The sequence below is a fragment of the Esox lucius genome, chromosome 24, assembly GCF_011004845.1.
Source record: "Esox lucius isolate fEsoLuc1 chromosome 24, fEsoLuc1.pri, whole genome shotgun sequence".
Taxonomy (NCBI): Eukaryota; Metazoa; Chordata; class Actinopteri; order Esociformes; family Esocidae; genus Esox; species Esox lucius.
In genome coordinates this window covers 26309793-26335441 of record NC_047592.1, presented here as the reverse complement: position 1 = coordinate 26335441, position 25649 = coordinate 26309793, and the positions used below count along the sequence as shown (strand labels likewise).

At 40.0% G+C, this 25649-nt stretch overlaps 2 protein-coding genes across 2 annotated transcripts; one reads left to right on the top strand and one right to left on the bottom strand.

Annotated features, from left to right (window-relative positions):
- Nucleotides 1-5586: 5586 nt before the first annotated feature.
- Nucleotides 5587-12091, bottom strand: si:dkey-171c9.3. Its single transcript, XM_010902752.3, has 2 exons — nt 12013-12091; nt 5587-8223 (listed from the first exon to the last, which is right to left on the bottom strand). Exons 1-2 carry the CDS (start codon nt 12013-12015, stop codon nt 6946-6948), a joined length of 1281 nt encoding a protein of 426 aa, XP_010901054.2. The 5' UTR covers nt 12016-12091; the 3' UTR covers nt 5587-6945.
- A 923-nt stretch (nt 12092-13014) lies between these two features.
- Nucleotides 13015-23801, top strand: ccnb3 (cyclin B3). Its single transcript, XM_010902751.4, has 11 exons — nt 13015-13164; nt 13431-13570; nt 13920-14003; nt 14400-14497; nt 15125-15314; nt 15467-15658; nt 15781-15918; nt 17090-17245; nt 19155-19304; nt 20900-21030; nt 23016-23801. The coding sequence occupies exons 2-11, from the start codon at nt 13487-13489 to the stop codon at nt 23098-23100; spliced, it is 1308 nt and encodes a 435-aa protein (XP_010901053.3). The 5' UTR covers nt 13015-13164; nt 13431-13486; the 3' UTR covers nt 23101-23801.
- Nucleotides 23802-25649: the final 1848 nt, after the last annotated feature.

The window sequence follows — 25649 nt, the reverse complement described above, 5'->3', positions numbered from 1 at the left end:
ATTATTCCATATGTGTTATTTCATATACATATTTCATATACAAGTAAGTATACACATTCATTCATTCATTTTATCATATAAACACACCATGTAAACTTAGAAGCGATATACATTTTTGTTCCTAAAATAACTATGGAAAATGAGGGGCCCTGTTGGAAAAAGGCCGGGAACTAGCATACAGTAAAAAAGCCTGCCCTTTCACAAACTAATTACAAGACAGTGCCCGATTCAAGGTTCATGTTGTCAGGAGTTCTCTCCCCTAGATAATTCAGCACGTGGCCGAGAATGGCTATGCGATAGGACACAGATGCACTGTATCAATTTCATTTTCTAAAGATGTATGGCTCGCTTATTCCTGCCTACTTCTCCAAACGATAGTGACATCCCTGCCTCTTTCTCTCATAATTCCTGGAAGCAGTGGAAGGAAGTCCCTGTCTCCTTGATGAGCTCATCACGGGAAGTTTTGGAACCACAGCTCTGCTCTTAATGTCAGAGGAGATGTAAACTGTTCACAGAGATGTTCAACATGGTTGCTATGACAACTAACAACCCAAACAGACTTTCAAATGATAATGCTGACCGAAATAATGTAACTTAAATGTATTTTTTTTTTATTAACTTAAACTTAGTTTCACTGTTTTAAAATTTTGTTAGACTCTAAAATGGCACCAAAGAAACTTTAATCCATAATTCATCTAAAAAAGTAATGTAAAGCCTGTGAATGTAAAACGAATCTTAGAATCACCTGAACTCCTTATTTGGTCTGATGTTACTTAAAGATGATTAAAAACTAAACCAGCTCACATGCTCTGAATGCTTCCATGGATTTTAATTCAGCGGCTGAAGTTGGCTAGAGTTTGCAATCCCGGTTAAAATAAAATTAAAAGCTTAGTGGAGGATTACACTGCATTAATATGTTCTTTTCAGACAGGCCTACTTCAGTTATTACATAGATGCATAGGCCTATGATCTAGCAGATAAAGCAGTTGAAACAATTACAAAGCTTGTTCCCTGCCATTGTTTCGGTAAAATGCAAAGAGATAACACTAGGAAAAGTAACCACTCTCAAATTCACAGCCCAAGCAATTCATGCAAGGATGGACCATCCAAGATATATAACTTACTGTTTTGACCATATTTTTAGGGTTTATTGTGTTTCATAACTTTTTTACATTTACATTCATTACAACATGGGATAGAATAGGCATATATTTGTGGTTCTGACCGGTATGACAGTTAAATAAAGCTTATGAGTACAAAACTTTGAACATACGTTTTATATATTCAAACATGGATGTAGCAACTGCTGATTGCCCCTTTAAGGGGTTGAACCACTGACGTACAGAGAAACAAAGATCTATATGTCTCTGGAGTTACAATTGTGTCTGTTCTTCGGTCAGATTTTAACTGTACTCTTCACCTGCAAACTGATGTACTGTATGGAATTTTATCCTTAAAGTGTATTAAATTATAACCCTAAATCTAACTTTAGCAAGCCTAAAATAACCTATTTTTGTATTTAATTTATTAGAATTTTTTACAAGAGAGGACCGTCCATATGTCCTCACTTTACCACCTTAGTTCTGCGTTTCTATAAGTGAGGACTTCTGGCCACATGCGCACACACACACTGACAAGACATTTTAATGCTGCTCGCAGAGATAAGTCTTGTTTTTTGTTGCCAACAGTTTATATACTGTTATATCCCTTTGTTGCAATTCCCCTTTCCCTCCTCCTCATCTTCCCCCTCCTCTTTGATTTTGGCAGCCCCCCCCCCACCCCCTGACACTTGGACAAGTGGTTCTCCAGATGCAGTGTGTGTGTGTGTATGTGTGTGGGTGTGTGTGGGTGTGTTTTAGGGAAGGTCTGAGTATTGTGTCCATGTCTCTTCCGATACCACAGCTGGTGACCCGGACTTGCGTGGTTCTATGTCTATGTGTACATATAGGGACCGGAAGTCCCCACAAAGACAGTAAAACCTGAAAAATCCGACCCGAAGTTTTTTTTTGGCAGGTGCCCACTAGGGAATATGGATAAACGTGTGTGTGTTTGAATTCAAGTATTGTTTATTAGTCCCGTGCTCCGGATCACAGATGTAGTTGCATGTAGAGTGAGAATCTTGTGCCATGTGTTCAAAAACATTTAGTAATATCCATTCAATATTTAAGCATCAAAGGAAGCGAGTTGTTGTTGAATAAAATATTAACTAATTAAAAAGAACATCATAATAAGTAAAAAAATATATAATAATATGAAATACGTATGAGTATATACAATGTAGTAACACTGCAGTGGAAGGAATGTATATGAATACACAACCAACCATATTTGTGTGATGATCAAGGTGCAAAGAGAATCGGCCATAAAGTAATGCAGAGTATAAAATACCAGGTATTCCACGGTGGTGGAACATAACTTAACTATTACTATCACACCACAAATTGTTGGTCATAAAACCCTACTCTTGCCAGAGAGAGCCCTTGTCCTGATCGACACAATGAACAATAAATCCTACCGGCTGGATGTAATTCGTTTTGAATGTCCAGAGCACGCCAAGTTTCAAGAAAACAGGATATTACAGTGAGTTAAGAAACTAAAAATTTAGAGAAATCACACAAAACACTAGAAAGCTGATAAGTTTGCCAGGCGCTCGAGGTGGGGGGACGATTCTCTTTGATGCCGTAATTGATCATTTTGGCAGTTTCAGCCACTGCCATGAAGCCTGCTTTTCCAAACCTCAGTGAAATTTCATGTTTCTATCTAAACCTGGTGTCTTTGTATAAATAATTTTTCCTTGAGTGTGAGTGCGCATGTGTTTTCTGCAGTCAATACGCCTGTGGTCAAATGTGGGAGGCAAAAGTTCACGATCTACATTCCTGCCATGTTAGGTATCTGAGCTGAGGGAATATATCAACTGCACACACAGACACACACAGACACACAGAGACACACAGAGACACACACACACACACACAGACACACAGAGACACACAGAGACACACACACAGACACACACGCACTCAGACACACACGGTAGTTAAACTGGAGAACCAGACGAGCAGTCTTTAACGGTGCCCTGGAGGCCTCAAAGGCACAATTCTCTCAGTAGGTATTGTAGAGGAGGGAGAGAGAGAACAGGACGAAGAGAGAGTGATACAAGAGTTGGAGAATAGAGAGGCGCGTGAATGGGAGAACGTTTGGGGAGGGGGATGTGCAGAACCGGGGAGTCCAGTGACCTCTGTGTTTCCTCGAATGAAATTCCTCAAGTATGGCAGTTTTGCTTTTTCTTCTCTTTTTTCGTGGTACATTTTCTGGCATTTTGTGCTTTGTTGAATAGACAGTGGGGAAAGATGGGAAAAGGCAGAGGCTAAATTACTGATTTTTAAAAATTATTTTGCAGAGATCATACATTTTCTTTAATGACTGAATAACATAGCGATTATTTGAAACGTACACTGATTTAAAATCATTACCAACATAGTGCAATAGTTGGGGCCATGGTCATAAATAGTGCACCAAATGTGGTCAAAAGTAATGCATTAAATAGGGTCTAGGGACCCATTTGGGACACTCACAAAGAGTTTGGAATTTACGCTAAAAACACTTGTGTTTTTGGTCTGAGTCTTCTTGTTGTCTCAATATGTCTCCGTTTCTGAGTAACTGAGTAACCCAAACACAGTTCAACAGTAACTAAAACACAAACACACCGACCTCATCCACACTCCCACTCAAATCCTGGATGTGTGTTTGCAGGCAATCCTTCTTCATATACTTGTAAGGACCAAAACTATGACCAATCGCCAGTATACAGTGGGGAGAACAAGTATTTGATACACTGCCGATTTTGCAGGTTTTCCTACTTACAAAGCATGTAGAGGTCTGTAGCTTTTATCATAGGTACACTTCAACTGTGAGAGACGGAATCTAAAAAATAATCCAGAAAATCACATTGTATGATTTTTTTATAATTAATTAGCATTTTATTGCATGACATAAGTATTTGATCACCTACCAACCAGTAGGAATTCCGGATATCACAGACCTGTTTTTCTTTAAGAAGCCCTCCTGTTCTCCACTTATTACCTGTATTAACTGCACCTGTTTGAACTCATTACCTGTCCACACACTCAACCAAACAGACTCCAACCTCTCCACAATGGCCAAGACCAGAGAGCTGTGTAAGGACATCAGGGAAAAAATTTTAGACCTGCACAAGGCTGGGATGGGCTACAGGACAATAGGCAAGCAGCTTGGTGAGAAGGCAACAACTGTTGGCGCAATTATTAGAAAATGGAAGAATTTCAAGATTACGGTCAATCTCCCTCGGTCTGGGGCTCCATGCAAGATCTCACCTCGTGGGGCATCAATGATCATGAGGAAGGTGAGGGATCAGCCCAGAACTACACGGCAGGACCTGGTCAATGACCTGAAGAGAGCTGGGACCACAGTCTCAAAGAAAACCAAAAATATAACTTTTTGGTATAAACTTACCCCCGCCGTGTTTGGAGGAAGAAGAAGGATGAGTACAACCCCAAGAACACCATCCAAACCGTGAAGCATGGAGATGGAAACATCATTCTTTGGGGATGCTTTTCTGCAAAGGGGACAGGACGAGTGCATCGTATTGAGGGGAGGATGGATGGGGCCATGTATCGCGAGATCTTGGCCAACAACCTCCTTCCTTCAGTAAGAGCATTGAAGATGGGTCGTGGCTGGGTCTTCCAGCATGACAACGACCCGAAACACACAGCCAGGGCAACTAAGGAGTGGCTCCGTAAGAAGCATTTCAAAGTCCTGGAGTGGCTTAGTCAGTCTCCAGACCTGAACCCAATAGAAAATATTTGGAGGGAGCTGAAAGTCCATATTGCCCAGCGACAGCCCCGAAACCTGAAGGATCTGGAGAAGGTCTGTATGGAGGAGTTGGCCAAAATCCCTGCTGCAGTGTGTGCAAACCTGGTCAAGAACTACAGAAAACATATGATCTCTGTAATTGCAAACAAAGGTTTCTGTACCAAATATTAAGTTCTGCTTTTCTGATGTATCAAATACTTATGGCATGCAATAAAATGCAGATTAATCGCTTAAAAATCATAGAATGTTAATTTCTGGATTTTTGTTTTAGATTCCATCACTCACAGTTGAGGTGTACCTATGATAAAAATTACAGACTTCTACATGCTTTGTAAGTGGGATGACCTGCAAAATCGGCAGCGTCTCAAATACTCCCCCAACTGTGTATGCTGAAATTGTTTACAGTATGTGCAAGGGGGCTTGGTTAAATTGATCTTGTCTGGCAAGATTTATCCTGTCATGTCTGCTGTCCTGTTGGGTCTCCACATTTTGTCTCTCCAGAATTAGTTTTGTTATAGAATTCATTTATAATTTATTAAATGTATTATAATATCAATCTACACACAATCCCTCTTAATGACAAAGAACAAACAAGTTTGTGCCAAATCCAGTTATTAGAAGCTTATTGGGTATGCCTCTACCAGCTTTGGACACCTCCAATCCTCTCAAACTCTGTCAGATTAGATGTGAATTGCGATTTTCATTCCACCCTGGAGATGTTCAATGGGGTTCTGGGCTTGGCGCGGTTATTTAAGGACATTATACCGACTTGTACCAAAGAGACTGCAGCATTGTCTTGGCTGTCTGCTTTGGCTCGTTGTTGGGTGGGGTTTTAGAATAAGAACTTTGTGACAACTGCGGATGTAAAAATGGCTTTATATACAGTAGCAGTCAGATGTTTTGATTGGTACTTTAAATTTTATTTTCATGATTGATTGAGATAACAGGACCTCAAAAATATATTTCAATTTTAGTGATGGCAATGTAACTATAGCAATGGAAGCATCTGTGAGTTGCTCTGTGAGATTAGATTGTAAATGTTCACCAAACTCAAATATAATCTCTTTAATACAAGGCCTGTGACAATGTTGTCACGTAGGGAATATTGTACAACCCCACTTCCAAGAAAGGTTGGGACGCTGCGTAAAATGCAAATAAAAACAGAATTAAATGATGTGCACATCATTTAATCCCTATATTTAATTGAAGATAGTACAAAGACAACATATCACATATTTTCCCTTCATTTTGAAATAAGTAAACCCATATGTTTAAATAACTTAGCAGCCTCTAAGGTAGTTCAGGGACCTGGAGCTAAATACTTCAAACTGAAACATTTGGGCAGTAGAGTCCGAAGTAGCATATGTAAAGATAAAATAAAATGTTGGATGAAAGACAGATCTCCTTAACTCCAACAACATTCAGTCACTTTAGTCCAAATATAATCTCTCTAAGTTTAAGCATTATTGTTAAGCTAATTATATACTTATTCTTAAAAGTCTAGGTTAAATTGTATGTAATTAAAACATTGCTTATATTATGCTCATAAATTTTAACAGCATTGCCACTTTGTCCAATATTTACCAACTAATTCTGTGGCAGGCAATATCCATCACTAAGTAATTATACTTTTTTTAATTTGGGGTTTTGGTTATAGATGATGTAGCCTACATCAAGCTCATCAGTTTTGACCACACGTACGTTCCATTTTGACCACTAACTGTAACCCTGTGGTGATATAATCAGAAGTAAACACACATTTGCAATTTATTCTTCATTTTGATTTAAGGTAATGTACTTTTAATTTCAGGTTATGTACATCAAGTTAATCAGCTCTACCATTACTTTTGTCCCCCTCCCAAAAAAGACATTCTAGGAGCAGAACGACGATGCCCTCATGTGGTCCTCTGTGGTTACAACCGATTCCTCAATGACTAGAGCCAAGCCTGCAGAAATAACAGAGGCTGGTGATACTTTGAATGACAGGAAGGTCTCATAATAATGTCTGGAAATGGATGAACAAAACTGTATCAAACTCAAGAAAACTGTCTCTCTCGTCCTCCCTTCCCACCAGCCACCACTGGACTACATTCACTACTGCTTGGACATCTCTATCAACCAACACTTTACCACAGCCAGTGCCAAGTCATTAGCATAGGAGTGAATGGTAGCATGGGTTGGTGAGATGACTGTACTTGGACTAGGTTCCAAATCCATGTCCTTGGTTTGAGGCGAGCTGAGCTGGATGCTGGATGACTGACTGGAAAGTGTTGTAGAGAGATTGGGATTGTTTGGTGTCTCTCTGTCAACTCTGTCCTTCTTCTGTTGAAGAAGCAGAGTGTCATAACTCTTTATTGTTGTCTTCAGCTCCACTCTAGCCAGGGAGAAGGCAAGAGACACCAGCTTTGTGGTGTACCTCCTCAGCCTCAACTCACTCAGCGACGATGTGATGATTTTGTCCGAAAGCTGATCAAAGAGCAGACTGAGCTCGTTGATTTTTGTCATGTTATTTGTCATCCAGGTGATGATGTCATCAGAGACCGCCTCTGCGTACGTCATTTCCTTGGTTCTATTATCCACACAATCTTGCTCTCCATCCGCCAGAATGCCTGTTGGTAAATCTAAATCTTCTTTCCAGAAGTCTTCCATTGTGGAATGTTCTAGAGACAGGGAACGCAACAGCCGTCCCACAAAATCCTCATGAGGGTCCTGAACAGCTCCCTCGAACTTGAGCTCCCCCTCAATATCATTTTCCTTAGGTGTAGGGGGAGGGGGTGAGGGGAGGAACTCCTTGGCCAGACCCCCCTTCAGTTTCCGGGTAAAGCTAGCTCTGCTTTGAACCGTTCCTGGAACAACAGGGGTGGTTGGGGGGGCATCTGGGTAGTCCAGCGATCCCACCGCAGGGAGCCCCGACTGGGGTAAGAAGAAGCTAAAAGAGTGGGTGTCCTTGGAGGGTTGGACAGTGGTGGTGGTAGATCCAGAGCAGTGGTTGTTGATGCTCATAATTTTTGATTGATTTGTCTCTCCGATGTCACTCATCTCTGTGTCCAAATGAACCTCCCTATGTTTCCCACTATGTAGAACATTCCCACTTCTGTATGAAGATGAGCTAGAGTTGGGAAAGGACCAAGAATTTGTATTGGAGAAAGCGCTTTCACTTCCAATAGCTTCCTTCAAGCTAGCTGTGATGACCAGAGAAACTAGCTTCTCAGCCAGTCTCTCCTGGACTGAAAGACAGCCGTAGGAGGACTCATATGTTGCTGAGAGGACTATGACTTCAGCCATGGTGTGGGCAAAGTGCTGAATGACACTTCCACTGTCTGTGGTGGGTTTTAAAACATTCTGAACCCCACTCATTGCTTCCACTGGAACCTAAAAGAGAAGAAAGCATTTTGTTTTATTTTACAATATTATTTTTGATTTCTTTTGTGTATTGTTTCAATTTCTGTTTCAAATATATTTTACTCTCAGCAAGAAGAAAACACAACTCCCCCTCCAACCACACAGTGGCACTTCAGAGGACCCCCACAATCCACACCCCACACCCTTCCCTGCCAGATGCTCCAGTTTCAACTTGAGTATGGAAAGACAATGATTGAATGTAAAAGTTGTCTCTGTCTGTCCTCAAAGGAGTGGAAAAAGTCTGTGTGTGTGTGTGTGTACACAAAAAAGACAGTGGGTTGGAAACCCACAGTCAGTCTGCCAATACACCACAGGAGCTGTCATTCCAGGAAGTCAGTAGGTCACATGACAGACTGACGGGAAGTGCAGTTTGATTTAGATCAGATATGAAAGAAAGAGCGTTTAGCCTTGTTCTTCAGTCTTGATCTGACTTTATAAGAGCCACGACAGGATAATACCTAATTTCACCAGTTTAGATGATAAGAAAGCAGGCATTATTCAAATGTTTGGTTTAACTAGAATCCCAAAAAGACAGAAAAATAGTAATGATTTCATGCAATGCAACATAGAAATTCTTAACTTAAATCACAATAGAATAACTTTATCATCCCAAACATGGTGAATTGGAAAACTCGCAACTTTACCACTTTCAGAGTACTGTGACACTTTCAGAGTACTGCGACACTCTCAGAGTACTGCGACACTCTCAGAGTACTGCGACACTTTCAGAGTACTGTGACACATTTAATCACAACATCTCATACTCCTATAAACACCATGTTTCCTTCACATACAATGAATAGGGCCTAATAACAAATTGATGATCTTATGCAACACAGCTTAGAAGCAGCTACTATGAAGTATTGACTATCTTCAAAAAATAAAATGTATTGGTAAACATTATTTGAAGGAACTTTTTTCATAACACTTTCTCAAAACAGACTCCATACTTCTACTAACTAAAACAATGAAAAAGCTCTTGGCCTTCTCACTGCTGGAGCATCCCTAATAAAATACATATGAGACAACATTATCAGACAACCACACTGTAATTTAACTGACACTTTCAGTAAGCAGTGGTGTTATCTCAGGATGTGTTTTGATAGACGATGATTGTGTGTCTATTTGTTATTCAACTGAATGGGTGTGTTTTTGTTTGACATATTGAACTTATTCAAATGTGTGTGTGGATGCAATAGAAGGTTAGGGGTAACAGAAGTGAATGTTTGGGATTATGTGTGTATGGGTCAGCTGGATAAGTTGATGGATGTAAAAGATTTTAATAATCATTCTCAGCGCGTGTTCCAAGGGGTAACTACCCTGTAATAGACTGTAATTTGCGTGTTTTTTGTTCTTTGTATGTGAATGACTGTTGTGTATGTGTGAAAGTGGTTTATAATCACAAAAACACATGGCTCAGCCTGCCAAGGATTCTTGGTGAACCGAGGAATAGAGCCACCCATGGGAATTGGGTTAAAATCATACAATTAGAAAGAGGTTAATATTTAGAATCAGAGCTTTTATTTAAGGGCATTTGTGTCCATAATGGTTTCACAATTTACAACCCTGTTTCCAAAACTGATGCTGTGTGAAATGTAAAGAAAAACAGAATACAAAAATGTACAAATCATTTAAGCCCTATATTCAATACAACATAGTACAAAGACAACATATCAAATGTTGAAACTGAGAAATGGCATTGTTTCTTGAAAAATATATGCCCACTTAGAATTTGATGCCAGAAACATATTTCAACAAAAGTTGTGTATTGCTAAAAAGAACAACTGTTGGAATATCACACAACTAATTAGCTTAATTGGCAACAGGTCAGCAACATGATTGGGTATAAAAAGAGCATCCAGAGAGGATGAGTCTTTCAGAAGTAATGACTGGGAGGGGTGCACCACTCTGTGACAGATTGCATGGGCAGATTGCGTGCAACAATTTAAGAATAACATTTCTCAACGTCAAATAGCAAAGAGTTTGGGGATCTTATCATCTGCAGTACATAAAATCATTAAAAGATTAGGAGAATCCGGAGAAATCTCTGTATCCAAGGGACTAGGCCAAAAACCAATATTGGATGGCTATGATCTTCAAGCCCTCAGACGGCCCTCCATTAAAAACAGACATGATTCTATAGTGGACATCACTGCATGGGCTCTTCCCAGAAACCATTGTCTGTGAACCCATTGCGTTGTTGCATCCACAAATAGAAGTTTAAACTCTACCATGCAAAGAAGAAATCATACATAAACAAGATCTAGAAATGCCGCCACATTCGCTGGGCCTGGGCTCATTTAAGATGGACTGAGGCGTAGTGGAACACTGTCCTGTTGGTCTGACAAATCAAAATGTTTAATTATTTTTGGGAATCATGAACCCTGCGTTCTCCGGGCTTAAGAGGAGAGGGACCATCCAGTTCAAAAGCCAGCATCCGTGATGGCATGGGGGTGCATAAGTGCACATGGCATGACTGTGAAGGCATAAAAGTACCAAGCTTTTGCACACCTGCAGATCGACCGGTGAGTCGGAGAACACCAAAGGCAGAAACAAACTTGTCACATACTTGTCCACATCACTTGCAATATCAAAAATAACGTTGTTTTTTTTTCATAAGTTTACATACCCTGGCAGAAATAATGACATTTTGGCATTGATTTTGAAAATATGACTAATCATGCAAAAGAAAAGTATTTTATATAAGGTTAGTTATCATATGAAGCTCTTCATTATCACATTGAACTTTATAAAGATGGAAAAGGATATAAAATGATATCCAAAACTTGAAAATGCCAGTCAGTACTGTTCAATCACTAATTAAGAACTGAAAAATTCGGGGATCTCAAGGTCTGGTAGACCAAGAAAGATTTAAGGCATAGGTGTTTCAAACCATTGGGGCGCTAACACAAAAATAACACAAAAACATACACACAGCTATTGCCGAGCCTAAGATTATGGAAACAATCAGAAAGAAAAATATTTTTGATTTGAACATAAGGAAGAATGACGTAATACGGCCTACTGCCCTGAAGAATTATGTAATGCATTATATGTTTGGAAAAGAGATAGATATCAAGATATATCCCTTCAAGATTTTATTAATTAACATCTAGGGAGTTGTATTTCCCTCAGGCTCTTGATAAAGCATATATCCCCAATGTCTTGGGTTACTTATCAAAAACCAGATATTAACTGGTTTGAAAAATTAACACTCTCTTCCTCTTTGACACACACACACAGATATGAAAATGTATGCACACAAAAACACACAGTATAGGAATCCTCTCATGTCTCCTCTCTCTCTGTTGGTCATGTTAAAGTGCAGCAGAGTTCTTCAATGTGTACTGATAAGTATCAGAAAGCCCAAATCCAATTATATTGTGTGTGCAAGTGTATGTGTTCAGAGCCCAGCTGTGTAAAGTAAACTGATCCTCTGACATTTTGTGCCCAATTATAATATTAAACTTTGACAGATTGAACGAGCATGAACATATTTGTTGATGTCATTTAATTGACAATTTGTAAAAACATTCTCACATTTGGAAAATCACTGGATTTTTAGGCATGAAGTTATAGGACACTTAGTAGAATTTAGTAGAAAATAATCAGGACATTGTAAAGGAAACTAACTTAGAAATGAAGGCCTTTTAATGAATGCTTTGAAGAATGTATAAATTAATTAAATATAAATTAAGATTGCAAAAAGACAGTAAAAAATCTATGAATAAAGTTTGTTTAGCCCAGTAGGCTGCTCACCATTTTTCTCCTGTGAAAGAGACGTCAGACAACAGAGGATAAGGCAAGCTTGCTGTAGCTGAGATGCAAATGGCTATGATGAGGAAATGTAGATCTATTATTATGAGGATGTATAGCCTGCTCACTTCCTGAGTGTGATATCTATGTGTGTGTGGGTATCTTGTGTTAAATTGTAGAGATGGAATTGTTCAATTAAACATGTTGCAATGCTGCAATAGTCAATTAATACTCACACTTAGGAAAGATAAAGAGCAAATTAAGCGCTATTTCTGAAATAGCACACATTTAGCATTTAAAGAAGAAAAATATAGAATAAGGAATATAAGAAGTTTTTGAAAAGGTAAATCTAGATAAATTATAATGATTTCAGATTGTTTTGCTTACGACTCTACAAGGTTAGAAATATCTCATTGTCTTCTGTGAACAATTCGCTTTCATTTAAGGGAGTTTGATCAAAATATTTTCCTGAAAGCATATTTGAAATAGTTTAAATATGATTGTTTTGCTATCATATATGGTATGACCCCTTTATTTTCACTGTTTCGCATGCCTCTTTCCCTAAATTTCCGTCGGAATTGGAACAAACTGGCGGATGACTCGTTTCAGGCAGGAGTTAATCTCGTTACAATTATTATTGATTCTTCAAATTTGCAGTGTCTGCGTATCAGATAAGGCACAGTTGATGCGTTTGTCCGCCGTAAAGAAGCTTGTGCTGGCTAACGTATCACAAATCACTCTTTCTTCTCTTATCACAAATTACTATTTCTTCTATCTTTCATATATGAAAATTGTGAAACGGTTGCATATTTTCAATATATTTAAAGTCCTGGACACTGCACCGCTGTACTGTTTCCTACAAATCGATGCAACGTCAACAAATACGCGCACACCCATTGGTTGCTAAGACGTTTGAAAATTCTATAGTTTCCGCCCCTAACAACAGCATTTTTGCCGTATGCTGATTGGCTAACTGTTGATATACTTTAACCAATCAGCGTCGTCCGCTCGGTGTTTGGATGCGGTCTGGTTACATTATTGTTAAATCGCGAGTCTTTATGCGTTTTCATAAAAAAATCAAATTGCATGCTATATTTTTGTTCAGAGACTTTACATCTGCAACGTTAGCCTCACGGAATATATATATATTATTAGGTAAGATGTAGTTTGTTTATGCTAGAACTTAGTTTGTATGCGTGCTGTTCTTTTACAACCTTTACAGTCGAATTCACGTGCAGTTTGGGCACAAATGATTGCAGTGGGCATGCTACTTCAATTGTTAGCGATCATTTCATCCCCGCAAAATGAGTTACTCTCTGCATGCAAAGAAACACCCTAAATCATACTGTACTTTAACTGCTACAACACACGGGCGTAATATTTCTTAACCCTTTGACAATGTAAATGTTTTCTCGTTGCAGGATAATTCGAGTGAAGTCCCTGCCAGCCATTTCGTGAGTTATCCACGGATACAGTCATGCCTTTTCTACGGGGGAAGAAACCAAGTGTTACTGTCGGCAGTAAAATACCCAAGCCAAATGTTAAAATGACTGAGAATCAGGTAACTGTGTTAACCGTAGTGTTTCACCTGACTAGGGGGTCATGTTTTTGTATTAGAGCAGAAACAAAATCCAGCACTAGTTCTCAATCGAAGTCCCGGAGGCAAGTTGGTCATCCGTGTTTTTTGTTGTTGTTAGTTTTTTTAAACAATTTATTTAAAGTTATTATACTTCCGGGTTATGTAACTTTGCAACAAAGCTTATGATTTCTAAAGATAGCACATCTTTACGTTGCATACATTTCTTGAGTTAGCTGAATGAAACCACTTATTCTGCGCCATTCTCAAATGGGTCTTGCTGTGAGTCTTCATTTCATAACTTAATATGAAACACTTTTTTGTTGATTTTTAGGAGGATGGTCAAATGGTAAAGAGGTTATCCTCTTCTCCTAAAGGAGCCCCCAAAAAGAGGACAGCCTTTGTAGACATCACCAATGTAAGCCATTTCTTTATCTAATTTAGCCTGTCCATCTGGAGTGAGTTGACTGTGAATTAAACATAAGGAATGATGTGAATCCTATACAAACTTGTTTTTGTCACAAAGTAAACTGTTTCTGTTAACAGTCTGGTACAGTATGTTCATTTAGAACAGTGTTTATTCAGACCTAGACTGTAGAGCTTAAATAGACTTTACAGAGTGGATGACTGGAAGGTGTCTGAATGTGTAACCTGAGGCATGTCAGAGACAACCTTCTCATTGGCCTCCATCTATCTCTGTGAAATATGGCCTGTTATGTCCAAATGGGGTTAGTATCACACAATTGGGTACCGCTTTCAATCTGCACTGTATATGAATTTGAGATTTGACTCTCCCAATGTACTGCGCACCCAGGCACACAAGGTCCACATAAGCCTCCCAGGAAACAAAAAGAAAGACTGCCTCAAGAAAACCCAGAAGAAGTCCACCAAGAACGAAACCAAACTGAAAAAGTAACTCACTATATATATATTTATTTATTTGTACACACCCATACATCATCTCACATGTGCTTTTAGTTGTATGAAAAGTAACACAATTATTTTTATTTTAGGTTCATAGTGTGTGTAAATATACCCATGCCTTGTTAATGTTGTGGTGGTGCCTTTTATTTGCTAAAAGAATAGTATTGTACCATGACCTTTAAATTTGATGGTGTGTTGAAAATTGGCTAGGTTTTATGTGGCAGGCCAGAGAGTGGTGGACAGTTAGGAACTGTATATAGAGCTGGAACATATCATGTCAAGGATGAATTGGAATGTGGACAGAGGGTCATATAAATAAGTACATTTATCGTGTTTATGGTGCTTGTTATGGGGCATGAAATAGGACTGTCTCATCTCTTGTTAGAGTACAATATGTCATTGCCTGTTTAATGACACTTTTTTCCCAGTGGGCTCAGCGATACATTTCACATAATAGCAGTATATAAAAATAAACTCTTCCGCCCTGAGGACAGTTTTACCAACAATTGCGGTTGGTATGTAGACATTGGCTGCAAATTGCTCTGCTAATTGTCTAAAATGGGAAATGAAAACCCTATTAACCATTTACAAACTTGTCTCTCCACTCCGCCACAGGGCCTTATCAGTCAGCTCTGAAAGCCAGGAGGAGGAGATCCAGGGACAGGGGGAGATCCAGGGACAGGGGGAGATCCAGGGACAGGAGGAGATCCAGGGACAGGAGGAGAAGACATCAGTGGAATATGTGGGGGTGGTGCTGGAGGCTGTCCCACCTAGGGAGCTGCCCCCACACCTCCAAAGACCACAGGTATGGAGAATCTTCACTTTAGTTTAATTTGTACATTCTGATACAGCTGATTGTCCTGATTTCTTCATGCCCTAACTTTCCAAGTGAACACCTGACTCTACACGTATGACATTGGTCCTGAATAGAGTGCCATTTTTAATTTTATTTTTAAGATCCCTGAGGAGTTTGACATTGACGCGCAGCACCTGGATGATGTCAGTCTGACTGCGGAATATGCCAAGGAGATCTTTGACTATCTCAAGTCCAGGGAGGAGAAGTTTCCACTAGCTGATTACATGCTCATCCAACCGAGCCTTAACCCTGGGATGAGGGCCATCCTGGTGGACTGGCTGGTCGAGGTTCAGGTGAGGAAACCAGTATGGTTAGTAGGCTTGCTGTTAGAATACTAACACGCAATGCGGTGCCCCTTTAAAATGGACTGGGGAAAGTGGCTGCATGTTGATTTGTGTGTACCGGGCATTTGCAGGAGAACTTTGAGCTGAACCACGAAACCCTTTACCTGGCGGTCAAGCTGACGGATCACTACCTGTCCACTGCTCCGGTCAACAGAGAGAGCCTGCAGCTCATTGGGTCTACGGCTATGCTCATAGCATCCAAGTTTGAGGTAATGCGTGTGTGCGTGCAATCACGAAGTATAGCTTTGAGGGTCCACAGCCTTGCTCATAGCATCTGAGTTAGAGATGTGGAAAACCACAGGTAGATAGGTTAAGGGTAGGTAAAATAGTTATTTGTATTGCCACTAAAATAGCCCCAAGACTGGCATTAACCTTGCTAACTTCACGGTTATGCCTAAATGTGACCTGATCCTAACCCTAAATCCTAAACATAACCCTTAATACTTTAACAGAACTTTAACCCTAATTCCAAACGTAAACTTAACCCAAATTCAGTGTCAAATGTCCTCACTATGTCTATTAATAATAGGTACACACTTAACACTACCTGTCTACCTCATACTCAGCAGGTTTGGTTAGGTGACCTCTGTTAGAGCAACAATCACAACCCCTCCAGTGGATCTACTATATAACAGACAGTTTAACACTGATATTTTGTTTTTATTTTACACTTACCACTTAAATGTAGCGTGGAAGCATTATCCAGTTGTTTTGGATGAAGTTCCATTCAGTCGCTGGACACAGCAATATAAATGTTTAAAAAAAATTATCCACATACTACACAACCATCTCATGTGTTTAAGTTCTGTAAAGGCATGTCACCTAAAAAACCCATGAGGGTCACTCAAGCAGTTTACTTCATGCTTTGGCCTGGTCTCTGAACTCATTTCTAAATCCAGGCACTGCTAGTCTCATATAGACACGTACATCTCCAAAACTTTACAGAGCCTGGTTCTTAAGGCTTATATAGTGTTGACACCTTTCTAGCACTATGGCCAAACATCAGTTCTTTATCATGTGTAGGTGTGCAGCCAGTATAGATGAGCTACAGATTGTCATCTATATAGGCTGTGTGCCTACAAAATGTTGTCAGTGGGGAACAACACTGAACAGTAGTAGCTAGTTAGTTTTTTCCTAATGTACAACTAATTAGATACATTTGGATGTACAACTAGATGTGCTTTTGGATATATGTTATAAACTAAATTCGGATGAGCAGTGAGCACGGGCAATTCGCTGTAAAGACCCCTTTTCGACTTAACAGAGGGAAAGGGCAGGGCAAGCACTGAAAGATTTGTACGGACCCCAAACCCCCTCTCTGATGTATCTCCCACTCACCTCATGTCTCTTCCCCGCAATCTTCTCTCTCCTCATCACTAGGAACGTAGTCCGCCGTGCGTGGACGACTTCTTGTACATCTGCGATGATGCCTACAAGCGAGAGGAGCTGATCACTATGGAGAGCAGCATCTTGCAGGCCCTGGGGTTTGACATCAACATCCCTATCCCATACCGCTTCCTCCGGCGATATGCTAAGGTGCCTGCATTTGTCTCATGCTGTTGGTTTTTAGTTGGTCTGTGTGACATCCTTTGTGTGTTGTTTGTTAAAGTGATAGTTTGACCTAGATTCATAGACTACTCAAAAAAATAAAGGGAACATGTAATCCTCACAGTATAACATCAAGTCAATTAAACTTGAGGGATATTAATCTGTCCAGTTAGGAAGCATAGGTGATTGTGAATCAGTGTCACCTGTTTAGATGCAAAAGGTGCACTGGAGAGGGAACAGCAAGACAACCCCAAAAACGGCTTTGCAGGTGGTGTCCACAGACAATTACTCTCTCCTTATCCTACCTGACTGATTTCTTCTATTGTTTTGTGTTTTGCTATTGTCCTGGTCACTACTGGTAGCATGAAGCAGTACCTTCAGCCCATTCAGGTTGCACAGGTAGACCAGCTCCTCCAGGATGGCACATCCATTCGGGCTGTCGCAAGAAGGATCAGTATCTACTCCTTTGTGCGTGGAAGAACAGGCGGAGCACTGCCAGAGCCCTACAAAATGACCTCAAGCGGGCTACTGGTGGGTATGTTTCTGACCAAACTGTCAGAAACCGACTCCATGAGGATTGGCATTCGCCAGAGAACACCAGAATTGGCAGGTCCGTCATTGGCACCCTGTTCTCTTCACAGATGAGAAAAGGTTTACACTGAGCACGTGACAGATGTGAGTCTGGAGACACTTTGGTGAATGTTATACTACCTGCAACATGACCGGTTTGGCTGTGGGTCAGTGATGGTGTGGGGAGGCATATCCTTAGAAGGCCCACAGACCTCCACGTGCTAGCATACCAATCGTCAGACCTAATGCTGGTGCAGTGGGCCCTGGCTTCTTCCTGGTGCAGGACAATTCCCAGCCCTACGAGGCCAGTGTGTGTTGGCAGTTCCTGGATGACGAAGGCATTGATGCCATTGACTGGCCCACACATTCCTCAGACCTGAATCCAATTGAGAACCTCTGGGACGTTATGCATCAGTGCATCCGCCGCCACCAAGTAACACCACAGACTCTCCAGGAGCTCACTGATGCCCTGATCCAGGTCTGGGAGGAGATCTCCCAGGATAACATCCGCTGTCAAGAGCATGGCCAGATGTTGTCGGGAGTGCATACAGGCATTTCGGGGCCAGGCACACTTCTGTGTCACATTGAGTTGCCGTGATTTTGTTTACTTTGATTTTCGGTGTGAGTTTGAATATAGCCCTTAATTGGTTGGTGATTTTGGTTTCCACTGACCATTGATCATTTTGCTGTCAAGGAATTACATAATGTACAGTAAAGGTTTTGATCTTTAATATATTTTCTTCATCTGTGATTTTATCTGGGTCAAATGTTGCTTACCCTGAGTTGTTTTTGATGGTGCATGGAGTAATTCTTCACAAACCATAATTCACATCCATCCCAGTCTGGAATTAGCATTATTAGTTAATCGTCCAAATTCATGAGCTGAAACTGCCAATCCCAAGCAACAAAATCTGCATTGCAAGCGGGAAAAAACCCAATCTCAGTAATCTACTGTTATTTGACAATGATGTCATTGGTAGCTAGTACGAAGTGGTTGTAATGGGGTTGATCACATCGCAAAATCCACTTCCTGGAAAGAAAGAAAAAGATTAATGTGTATCATGGCTTGTTGTAAAAAATGGGTAAGTGGAATTTCCCCCAAATATGAATCTATGTCAAACTCCCTTTGTCTTAGTCCATGTTTCTTTCTTTTAGCTGTAATACCTCCATCTTTCTGTTTTACTGTGTGTGAGTGTGTAATAACCCTGTTTTTTGGGGGTTTGTATCGTTAGTAGGTGACTGTTAAATCTTTGTCATGTGTGTTGAGTGTTTTCTATTCTGTAACTGCTTTTTGTGTGTGTAACTCTTCATTGCTATCTGCCGCCAGTGTGTGAATGCTAGTATGGAGACCCTTACCCTGGCCCGGTATGTCTGTGAGCTCAGTCTACACGAGATGGACCTTGTAACAGAACGAGGATCTCTACTAGCATCTGCCTGTCTGCTGCTAGCGCTGGTCACCAAGGGCCTAGGAGGATGGGTGAGTGTCTAAACACTGCTTAATGGCCAAGGGTGTGCTTGCCTACCTTATTGCCCATCCAAATAAAACATTTAAATATGGCTGATGTATTTGGCTGTGATGCAAAATCGACAGATTGACATGTCATTCTCAAATAAATCACACTTTTTGATCTGGACGTGAAGCTTTTTTGTTTTCTAATTGTCTCTGTACTACAAATGTTAGGATTTTAAGTTCTAACAAACAATTGCTCTGATGAAGATAATTTTCTGCTTTTGAGAATTCTGTACACATGTTTATGGTAGAAAAAGCATTAGGGTAGAAAAATATAATGTTAAAATGAATCACTTAGGTTGAGTACTTGGTCCCATGTCCGTTGCATGCAATGACTGCCAGAGTTCAGACATTTGGACCCGAACAAATACTGCAGGGCTTGACATAATATTTTTTTAGCTACTTGTCCATTTTAGATACTTGTTTGAATTGGAATTTTTAATTATTTTGATTTAAAAAATTATACCAGGATTTTGTTTTGCTTTTAGTCTCATCTGCAGATGTAAAGCATTTTAATTGGATTCAAATTTGGAATTTTGTCTTGGCAATTCAAGAACTTTCCACTTTTTTTATCCTGAAATTTAGTGGTGTGTATATTTGCAGTTTAAGCAGTTTAGTTTTCTGTACACTTCAGAATAAATTCTAGGGGCAGCCAGGCTTGTCTAAGCCATTAGCACCCCCTCCATCATATTTCACGGTTGCGGTAGTATGCTTTGAATCTTGGGCCGTTCCTTTTCTCCATACTTTCTTCTTGCCATCACTCATGCATGGTAACCTCTTTCTCATTAGTCAAATATTGTTTCTGCAACTTGTTTGGGTGCAATTTTAGGCCATCTGTTTTTGAGGCTAACTAATGTTTTTTGCTGGACTGCATAAGCAGAGCCGGCCAAGAAGAGTGAATGTCTGTTACTGACTGAATGAATGTGTGACTGACTACCCCTTTTTGAATGGTGCAGTCAAAGCAAATAATGCATTAGGATTTGTTCAGGATAGAGAAACACTTTGCTGGCCACAACCTTCAGAAGCTACGTTATAGTAAGTCTAAAATATAACTGTTTACTGTTATATTCCGGTGGATTTTTGAAGTACGCATCCTTGCATGCTTTTTGGGGTAATACACAGTAAATCACAACCCCCTGTGCAGTAAAAGAGGGGTTTCCACAATTCTCTCATCTTTTCACTTAACTAACAATTCAGTTATTGTCACCTATATTGATGATTGTTGTATCAATGTCATTCACAAATTAATAAAAAACTGAGCATTGTTATGGCATGAAATGAAATGGCTTTGGCAGTGTGAAGTTCATCTTTATTTTATTTATTTATTTTAGTATTTGATATAAAATCTAAACTTTGGAATATAGGTCAAACTGGTGCAGTAATTCTAGAGCTGTCTCTTTCTCTCTCACCAACCATGGCCTTATGAGCTTTGTTGCATGTCTTAATCAATGAGCCCATATCTGTTATCGCGTGCGTGCGTGTGTGTATTTATATAATATAAAAACATTGCTGATTCACCAATGCCTTGTGTCTGCATTTGACCCACCCCTCTTCTCCCCCAGTCCCCCATACTGGTGTTTCACTCTGGTTACAGCGTGACCGAGCTGGTCCCTATTGTTCGGAAGCTCCACTGCATGCTCACCTCAACACCAGATGACAAACTGAAAGCGGTCAGGAGCAAATACTCACACAAGTAAGTGTTTTACTTTAATAATATCCCTTTTGCCGCACTCATTCAAGGATAATGTTGCATTTAAATATTTTTCAGTGTTATTAGGGTTAGTTTTACAGTTAGTGTTAGGTTTAGATTCATGGAAAGTGTGTGTGTGTGAGAATTATGTAATTACAATATCCTTAGTATATCAAAAGAATATTCTGCAGAGGAAGTCAAAATATGTAAATACCAATGAATTTTGGGTGCATGACAAGCTGACCTTTACTAATCATATTTTGAACCTGTTAAATTAATCTAAAGGCCAGAAAAGAGCTGGTAAGGTGTACATTCACATGTGTTAGACTACAGGGATGACATTTACTCTGCTAAAAAAAATTAAGGGAACACTTTGGGTCTCGATGAAGGAAATATTAAAGATCAAAATCTTTACTGTACATTGTGTAGTTGTGTAAACAAAATGACGTAACGGTCAATGGAAACCAAAATCACCAACCGATTGAGGGCTGGGTTCAATCTCACACTGAAAATCTAAGTAAACAGTTGAAATCAAGGCAACTCAATGTGACTCATTAGTGTGTATTGCCCCCATGTGCCTGTATGCACGGTCGACTACGTCTGGGCATGCTCCTGACAGCGGATGTTATCCTGGGAGATCTCCTCCCAGACCTGGATCAGGGCATCAGTGAGCTCCTGGAGAGTCTGTGGTGTTACTTGGTGGCGGCGGATGCACTGATGCATAACGTCCCAGAGGTTCTCAATTGGATTCAGGTCTGAGGAATGTGTGGGCCAGTCAATGGCATCAATGCCTTCGTCATCCAGGAACTGCCTACACACTCTGTCCTGATCAAGCTAGGCATTGTCCTGCACTAGGAAGAAGCAAGGGCCCACTGCACCAGCGTAAGGTCTGAGGATTTCATCCCGGTACCTAACAGCAGTCAGAGGGTAGTTTGCTTGCCTTGTGGAGGTCCTTGCGACTCTCCAAGGATATGCCTCCCCAGACCATCACTGACCCACAGCCAAACCGGTCATGTTGTTTGATGTTGCAGGCAGCATAACGTTCACCACAGTTTCTCCAGACTCACATCTTTCACATGTGCTCAGTGTGTACCTGCTCTCATCTGTGAAGAGAACACAGATGAGGCGCCAATGGCAGACCTGCCAATTCTGGTGTTCTCTGGCGAATGCCAATCCTCATGGAGTCTGTTTCTGACTGTTTTGGTCAGAAACATACACATCAGTAGACCACTGGAGGTCATTTTGTAGGGCTCTGGCAGTGCTCCTCCTGTTCCTCCACGCACACAAATTTTTTTTTGTGCAGTGTATAATGCCGGCCTCACGCTACGCCAAAGGCACTTGATCCCATGGGTCAAGCGGCATTATGCTCTTGAGAACTGTAACTGAACATATTCATTTGACTGATTTTATTCAAATGGTGTTTGTTCCTGTAAGACAGTGTAACCCTGCTCCTGGGTGACCCTGTCCTGCATGTTTTTAATCAACCGGCTCTGTCACACCTTATTCAAAAGATCGGCTCATTATTATGTCCTTCATGTAGTGATGGTCATTCGAGGCTTCATTACTGTTCTTCTAGCTGCAGGATATTATGCTAGGAGCGCTAACTCAGATTTTCTTTTTCAAAATAAGCCATCATTGAAATATATAAGGCAATATAGTTAACAACCTAGTCTGTACATTTTATGTTTAATGTCTGTTCCAATGTTATTCTTGTCTATTCTTTTTAACAGACTAGATTAACTATATTGCCTTATACATTTAAATAATGGCCTTTATTGTGATTGGGGGGCGTCCATGAGCAGGTATGAGGAAACACTGCTTTAAGTGTTAGGTGTGTTTGTGGGTTTCTCTGACATTGTCTGAAACACCTCCCTGGTCCCCACTCCCCTACCTGACGCTATCTTCTTTGGAACAGGTGTCTGATGGAAGATGCGTTTTATCTGAATGAGAATCTGTATAATGAAACTTTTTTTTTCCTTTCCTGACAGTGTATTCTTTGAAGTTGCAATGATTCCGACAGTGGACCTAGCGACATTGGAGAAAGCATTTTACAGTGATGGAACAAGCAATTAGAAAAGGTTATGGGTGTGTGAGAAAGTATGTACATTTTCAAAGAAACTGTAAATAATAATATCTGTAATATATATATTTTGCTTTGCCATCCTTTTATAATAGACATTGCATGTTTGCATTCTGTATAATCAAACTTAGATAAAACAGTTTTACAGGTTAGTTCTTTGTTTTTAGCTCTTTTTACACTTGTTCTTAAAAAGAGAAAGATGTTAAAGTTTTACACCTCTGTGTTATTCTGTTGTTACTAGGAGCTATTTGGACTATGTAGTGAGAAATAAGTCAGTATATGATTGTAATATCATTGGCCAGTGATATTCTTGCTATTGCATGTGTATACCGAAGTGTTCTTATAGGCTCAGGATAAACAAGCATTTTTCAGAAGGGGGCAACGTTTTGTTCCAACCCTGTTCAAAGATACACACTAGTGTATATTCAAATACTAGTCAGTGTCCTCATTGGGACATTTATTAGCTGAAACAGGTATTTTAAAGCAGAGCTGGAGCAAACACGTGCACAATTACTAGTAAACAATTACTAAGATTGCAATCTCTTTACTGTCTGTGATCTAAAATATGTTTATATGTACAGTGTATTGTATCATGTAAAAAAAAAAAAGTCTGGTACAAATTATTTCAGTGATGCTATTTTTAAATGGCTTTCTAAGCTCTGGACATTTAAATAAATCTGTTTTATTGCATAAATTTTTTTTGTTTATGATGTTGTACTTATTAAGTCATTGGACGATTCCATATAAATCGATCAATCTGTCGCAAGACGTAAAACAAATCAGTGAAGCACAGAAAACAAGTTTTATTCGCTATATGCCTCATATCCTTTGCATGTTGATTGTGGCCTATTTAAAGGAATAGTTTGACCTAGATTCATATTTGGTATAACGCTTACCTTGAGCTGTTTTTGAAGGAACATGGATTCATTTTTCACAACAAGTCGTTATTCAACTACTCTGTCCTAGTCTGGAATTAGCATTATTAGTAGTGTCCAAATTCAAGCGGAAACCTATTCCAAAACACTTCAAACTCAGACTATGATTCTTATTCGTATTCTTTGTAATGTTAGAATTTTCACTAGATAAATCGCATTTTTAGCATTTTACTTATCTTTACCGATCAGTTTTGTTCACGTTTGCTGTAAATGTATTGACCACCCGGGAACCACCACTTAGCGCACGCTGTCTAACGATGACATCACTGACGAATAACAGGCAGTGTGTGGTGGATACAAGAAACCGTTTGCCAGCTGTTTTGTTAATATTCAGTCAAAACAATCGATGATAGTGCGACAGATTAAACTGAATTGAGTAAAGTGCTTTTAAGTTAGTTTCCTCTTGCAAAGCAGCTTTGTCTCTCGGAACGCACAATTTGTATTATTAGGGTTCCCGCAGCTCCTATAAAAGCTCTCGGGCTACAATGGAAGTAAACGGGGCAACCGATATAGTGTTGAAAATTATATATTCGGTTTTTACAAAACGGGAAAGCCAGGATATATTGATATATTTGGTGCCGCATGGATGAATCTGTGAGGAGGCTTTATCCATAACCAGCTTTGGTTACAAAACTGTAGCTCACGTTAGCTAGTATAGACTATGAGCTCAAACTAAAATGCCAGTAGTATTAGCTGCTGGTAAACTGACACAGATATGTCTGCGCGAAGGCTTTATCCGGCAACCGGGTTTGTTCACAAAACTCTAGTTCACGTTAGCTAGTATAGACTACTAGCTCCGAGACAAATGCCAAAAAGTTGTATTGGCTGTTGGTAAACCGATGCACATCATAACGGGCTTTATTTACGAAACTGTAGATTATGTTAGGAGTGGGATTTATTGCTGCCTAATGCCATAGAGAACCTTGATGTGTCAATGGTTGAGGCTGAATCGATTCCAGCGTGTGCAACAGACGGCATTGACTTTCAAGCGCTAATCAACCGGGCTGTTTTGTAAACCTGAAAATCCCCAAAGAAATTCGAAGAAGAGGCAGAGGCCGGCATGTAATAGCTATTTGGAGAATTCTGTCTTAAGTCCCATTCTGCAGGAATCACAGCAACTCATAATGTGGAGTGGATCCCCAGATAAAAAGTATCCGCGCCAGATGTATTGGAACATCTGTTCCGGATGCGTGTTACGGGATCCAGATGCACAACGGACCAATGCCGATACGGATCTGGAATCCGGATCTAAAACAGACTTGGGCCAGCATGGGCCCAGCTCAGACCCAAATCTACTATATTTAATTTTACCAAAATCTCCCTGACTATTAGGGCAAAATGTACGATGTCAATATTCCACACACCCTAGATGTGTGTACATAAACGGGTGGTGGAAAAAAGTCTGCCTTTTCATCTTCCGCCGTTTGTAAAACGTTTTATGTGCCATCTTTAAAGAGTATCAAAGATATTGTGGATTTCCCCCTTTCCCCAAAGAGAACCGGTAGTTGCTGTATTATTGTTTGTCTTGTAATAATTTCAGACTGCAACAGATGACAACTGAACTGATGTCTTTATTCACTATCATGTGTGTTCACCTCGTGACGGCT